The sequence below is a fragment of the Typha latifolia genome, chromosome 9 (assembly GCF_019914945.1).
Source record: "Typha latifolia isolate L0001 chromosome 9, TyphaL0001v2, whole genome shotgun sequence".
Lineage (NCBI taxonomy): Eukaryota > Viridiplantae > Streptophyta > Magnoliopsida > Poales > Typhaceae > Typha > Typha latifolia.
In genome coordinates, this window is record NC_133094.1 from 9,322,353 (window position 1) to 9,328,099 (window position 5,747).

A 5,747-nucleotide genomic window follows, 5' to 3' on the forward strand; every position below is an offset into this window, starting at 1 on the left:
TGCCAAAGCTAGGTATGGAGGGGAAACCACTTATCAAGCACATTTTAAATACTCGCAAAAACTAAATTAAATATTCAAAACTATTAACCAATAACTACTGGGAAATTAAATATAAATCTAAACCTGACAAAGAGAAAGATCACATATATAGATATATATATATATATATATATATATATATATAGAGAGAGAGAGAGAGAGAGAGAGAGAGAAGACATGTTACTATGTTAGCATCTATGAAGCATATTAGAGTTGCCCTTCCTGCACTTGTACTTTACCCATCTTTTGAAAAGAAAAGGTTGATAGAATTATAGAACTACTCAGTCCCTTTCTTTGCCATCCATCTCTCTCTCACTCTCTATATTTCTTGATAGAAGAATCATAGCAAAGCTAGAGAAGGAGAAAGAAGCAATTCAAGGCTATAACTGACTCATTTCACTCATTTTTATAGTTTATATTATCCAATATTACTGTTTTCTATCCTATGAATAATTTTAGTATGCCTATATGTGTCTAATCTATGCCTGTCTCTCTACCTTGTTAGTATATTTCTAGAGCCCCATAGGTGCTCTCTTCTTCCTATTAAATTTGGATGTGTCCTACTGGAAGAAGAACCCAAGTGAGTCCTCTATCTCCAATTTCTTGTTGCTTTTAAGGTCTTCCTGCAGTTTGACTGCCAAGATAAGATTTCTTTTTCTTTTTCTTTCTGAGTTGGGTTTTGAATCTTTTGATTGATTTTAGTCTAAATGGTATCTTGGCTGCTAATGCCCTCAATTCCCTTTCTTTCACTTTTCTTGACTGGACTTTGTTCCTCTTGTTTTAATTCTTGTATAGTTTTCTAGCTGGTTGGTATGTTGGTGGTCGTTGTTCTTATGTGATGGTCAATTAAGAGGAAGTAGTTATTAGGATTGGTGGAATGAGTTCTACTTGGGTATTTTAGGAGAGAAAGGAGGAGCTAAACAGGAATATTGAAGATATTTTCTTTCTCATGGAGTGGGATCCTAAGTTGTCTTCATGGGATTTGGAAGAACTGGGCCAAAACTCTGATGCCAAAATAGGTTCCATAATTGGGTTTGGGAGCCAGATTGGTGGCCAAGCTTGCTCAGTTGATCTAAACCTTGGTGGATTGAAAAATTCTGCACCTCCAGATAGGTGGAAGAATCAGACCAGGGTTTCGGCAAGGGTGGCCCGTTCATCGAAGAGGGCTCGATTGGCGAGCAGTTCGAGCCAGACCGTGTTGTGCCTGGTTGAGGGATGCAAGTCCGATCTTAGTAATTGCAGGGAATACCACAGGCGCCATAAGGTTTGTGAGATCCATTCTAAGACTCCAGTAGTGATTGTGGATGGCCAAGAACAACGATTCTGCCAGCAGTGTAGCAGGTAGTGAAATAAATAGTCTTTGATTTCTTTTTCTTCCTTCAGATATAACAATCATCACGCTTTGATCTTTTTGTATGATCTTAAGCTACTTCTTTCGTAGAAATGGAAATAGAGTTGTCTTTAGATATATTACAATTAAATCCTTGTCTTAACTTGATGGAAATTGCTAACACTTAGTGTTCGTCTCTGTGTTTATTACTTGAAAGTTGTATATTCTTTTGATTTTATAGTCCATGGTCCTTATAATACTGACGGTTGACACATACGGGATTTACAAAACTTGATTAGGATATGTGAGATTTGCCATGAACATCCAGAGTTCAGAAACTGTTCTTGAATTCCACCTACTAGAAAATTTCCCCAAAATCAAGGAAATGTTTGGGATTCATTTTTCTCGGTGATTTTTTTTTACTTTGTCATGATTGTTTCAATTCCATGTAAACAAGAGGGCTTCATATCCTTCCCAGTTTAGGTTAGAGATTGTAAAATGTATCAAAGCATATATTGTCTGTCTGTCTGTTGCACTGTGCACTGCTCCTCCTTTGTGATCAGTCTTTTTATTTTGTTTGATTACATTTGGTTCACCTACAAATCTAAGTCACTGCCCTGTATGTCGCTCTTTGATTACATATGGAACTAGAGAAGTTAGCGCCCTTGTGGGATGTGGATTTGCCACATTTGTGATCCATTTTGTGGGCCTACAATGTCTTGTGTTGGGAAAGGCTGGCTCCTTGTCTAACTATGATTAGCCTACAGCCTTGATAAGAAAAGAAGTTTCAAACTCCAATAAAAAGAGCTAAAGACTATTCCTCACAAGTCTTGCTCCCGTTTCTCAATATGTTAGCTATTTCTGATTTTTCATCTTAGTGGACTTTTGAGTGATATGGGGTTAGCCGGAGAAGATCCTGTAGTCAAGATAACTCTACTGAATATTTGACAAGCTGTCTCAAGAAAAAGGACAAAGTGAAAATCTTCCCAATACACAAATAATTCAAAGACCAAGCAATGCTACACTCCTACTTGACAGCTGCTTTTCTTAAGATTGTGTTTTCCAACTAAACTTCTTGCATGGTTATGATGCGGTCATGCTTGCAATTTAGTTTACACAAAGCTGCAAGGAATTTGTGCTTCATTTGACATATGCTTTATTTGACATATTAGTTAGTATTTGTGCTTCATCCACTAATTTCAGAAGCCAAAGACTACTTGCCTCCTAGAGTCGCCTGTTTTTAACTTTTATCTCCATCTGATTCATTTTACAACAAGTTTTGTTCTTTTCCTACATAGTGTTTTCCTTATGTAAGTTTTTTGAATTTTGATCCATAGATTCCACCTGCTGTCGGAGTTTGATGAGGCGAAACGGAGCTGTAGGAAACGTCTTGATGGACACAATCGGCGGAGAAGGAAACCTCAGCCCGAATCGATGACTTATAGCAGCTTTTTTGCAAATCGTCAAGGTTTGTACTTGCCCAATGTTTACTGTTGATCTAAAAGGAAATCTATTGCTTTGGTAGTCAAATTCAGCACATATGAATACTCATGTTTACACTAATATCACTAACGACTGTGATCCTATTGGTTTAAAGGAGCTCATATTATATGAGTGTACCTGGTCAAACTCCAGCGGAACACCCAGTTTAACTGAAACACTATTAAATTCTCACTTCTCTCACAAAAAGAAAAAGTGATCATAATGATAGCAAGATTCTTGAATCCTCAGATGTCTAATCCCAGTGTGCTGATATACCCTTTTCTCATTATTTCATTTTATCTGCTGCTAAAATAAAATTCTAGTAACCATTATACCACAATCAAGGTTTTAAAGGCTGTAGGCGGTAGACGAGCAGACAAAGGGTCATGAAGTGCCTAAATGCTAGGCAAGTGCCTAAGCACCCAGAATTCTAGACAGTTTAAAAGTAAACAAATATAAGAAATAATAGTTAGATACGAAGTTAAAACTTATGCATATAAACTAAAAATATATTAATGCATTCTTATTAAGAACCATACCAAGCAATTAGGGTCCAATAATTTATCATGATCTGCTATAATTTTGAATTTCAAAGTCTAATCTACATAGTAAAATATGGTTCAAGGGTGGTCACTTAGGTGGGATCTAAGCGGAACCTAGTTATATTTTATCTAAGGTGAGAACTTAGGAATTAAGGTGGAATTTTTTAAAACAATGACTGCAGTATTTCATATTCCACAAGAATCGGTATTTGATAAACAAAGCATGCATTCACTCTTTGCTTTCTTCATGATCTTTACATGAAGACTGAAGCATCTATATCATGATAGATTTTTATGTGCATGTGGCATTGCATGTATTTGAAGCAGTTCATGCTAGGTTCACTAATATCAGCATCCAAGCAACAAATTACTTAGTAAACAACAGTCTGATCATAATGGAGGCACTTCTCCATAACAAAAGTACACTCAGTTATATCGTAATGCCATAATGCCATACTAGCTTTGTGAAATAAATATTCATTCATGCAGTGAACCACTTATTCAACTATCCATCGATATTTCCAACTGCTAACTGGTCATCGATCATCAAAACTGAGGAAGACGCACAAAACAATGACCCCTCCCTGCATTTCGCTGAGCGGCAACAGCCCTTCAGTATCTCCTTCTCTGACAACACCAAAGAAAGAAGGCCGTTCTCTTTCTTGCATAACAATGGCAATGTCCTCAGTGGCAGAACAACTCTGCAAGCCTCTGCAGGAAGCAGTAGCAGTAGAATTTTCCAGGATAGACTAATGGGAGCTCTCGACTCGGATTGTGCTCTCTCTCTTCTGTCATCACCTACACCAAATTCATTCGCCAGTGCGGACCAGATGCTACTACCAGCAGATAGGGTTCCAGTGGGACAATCTCTTGTTTCAGGTCTGCAGTACAGTGTGCTTGGTCGATACTCTGGCTCTCGAGCATCAAACACTTGTTCATCAACCAGGTTTTCTTGTTCTGACATTGTAGATAAGCATCTAGGTGCTGTTTTAGAATCTGATGCTTGTAACGGAGATCTCCATCACCATGATCTGTTCCATGTTGGGGGTGAAGGGTCCTCAGATGGAACCCCCCAGTCTCTTCCCTTCTGTTGGCATTAATGTGCAATTAAATTTTCTTTTTAGCCTTCTTATATCTCAATTCTCTTGATCTTTAGGATTCTTTAATTTTTTTTTTTAAACTTTTTATGATCATATTAACAGTATAGATAGACCTGAATTATATGGCTTTGCTAACTCCTCAGAATTAGGTGATTTGATTTGTTGATAGTTCTATGAAAAGTGCGTTTAAAAATGCACTCAAATCTACTGGGGGTAAAGATTTCAGTTAATTATAAAGATGTCTAATTTCCAATCCATAGTAATTAGAAACCACCGGCTAGAATCTGCAAGAATCCTTTTCTGGCTTGTTTATATCTTTTAGTTAGTTATCTGGCTAACTAATTAAGGGGAATGGAGAGTCATAATTCAAGTGAATTAGGGTTTGACACGATCCTTAAAATCCAGTTCAACTCAAAAGCTTTAAGCTATTAGGTAGAGGTCCAAGAGTTTATATAAATACTCTAACTTTTTGTTGTTCTTTTTTTTAATACGAGACTAAACCCTAACAAGCGATACTCAATAATCTTACCCTTTACGATGAGGTCAACATCAAATACTCGAGTCTAATCTACTACTCCCAATCAACTTTCATATGCAATTTCTCTTTTAGGGGGTTTAGGGCATTGTAGCCCTACTAAAGACGCTAAAATTTTCACCGTTTAAGATCTTAAGGAAAACACTCATCAGATAAGTATTTTAGCTAAAAAAGAAAACGCTAAACGTTTTAGTGTTTTTTATTTGGCTCCTCCTTCTGACATTTAACTCCTCTTAACTGATCAGTACAGAAAAACACTTAAATTAGTATGAAAAAACTTCCTTTAATAATAATAATGCCAAAATTTTCGATGTTTTACCATAACAATAAAATGGCCAAAGTTTCAGCATTTCATCTAAATTTGAAACATGACTAGTTTGGTCAAAAACTCAGCATAGATAGCTCGAATCTTTTCTAATAAGCTCACTTTTTATCATGATTTCTTCATAAGAGCATGCAGGATTGTTAAATAATCTACTCTGTACCAATCATTAGAGAGATGAGGAATCCTAATTCAAATGAAATAGGGTTAAAAATAGACTTTGAAACTCAACCAAACCTAAAAGCTTAAAGCTACTAGGTGATGTCCCAGTTGATTGAGTCAAAAGCCTTTTCAAAATTAAGTTTGATTAGCAATCCCTCCATTTTGCAATGATGAACCCAAATGATGGTCTCCTGTGCTATAAAAGAAGAGTGATTAGGTAAAATGAAACTATCAA

At 36.4% G+C, this 5,747-nt stretch overlaps 1 protein-coding gene across 1 annotated transcript; it reads left to right on the forward strand.

Moving 5' to 3' along the window:
• The first annotated feature begins 318 nt into the window (after positions 1-318).
• On the forward strand, positions 319-4,525 carry LOC140794562 (squamosa promoter-binding-like protein 16). Its single transcript, XM_073146638.1, has 3 exons — positions 319-1,380; positions 2,707-2,837; positions 3,883-4,525. The coding sequence occupies exons 1-3, from the start codon at positions 989-991 to the stop codon at positions 4,491-4,493; spliced, it is 1,134 nt and encodes a 377-aa protein (XP_073002739.1). The 5' UTR covers positions 319-988; the 3' UTR covers positions 4,494-4,525.
• The last annotated feature ends 1,222 nt before the right edge of the window (positions 4,526-5,747 follow it).

Excerpts from the sequence above, each read along its gene's own strand:
- LOC140794562 (XM_073146638.1), top strand. The coding sequence starts at position 989 with ATGGAGTGGGATCCTAAGTTGTCTTCATGGGATTTGGAAGAACTGGGC. Across the intron at positions 1,381-2,706 it reads TTCTGCCAGCAGTGTAGCAG|ATTCCACCTGCTGTCGGAGT; the intron begins GTAGTGAAATAA and ends TTTGATCCATAG. Across the intron at positions 2,838-3,882 it reads CTTTTTTGCAAATCGTCAAG|TGAACCACTTATTCAACTAT; the intron begins GTTTGTACTTGC and ends TCATTCATGCAG.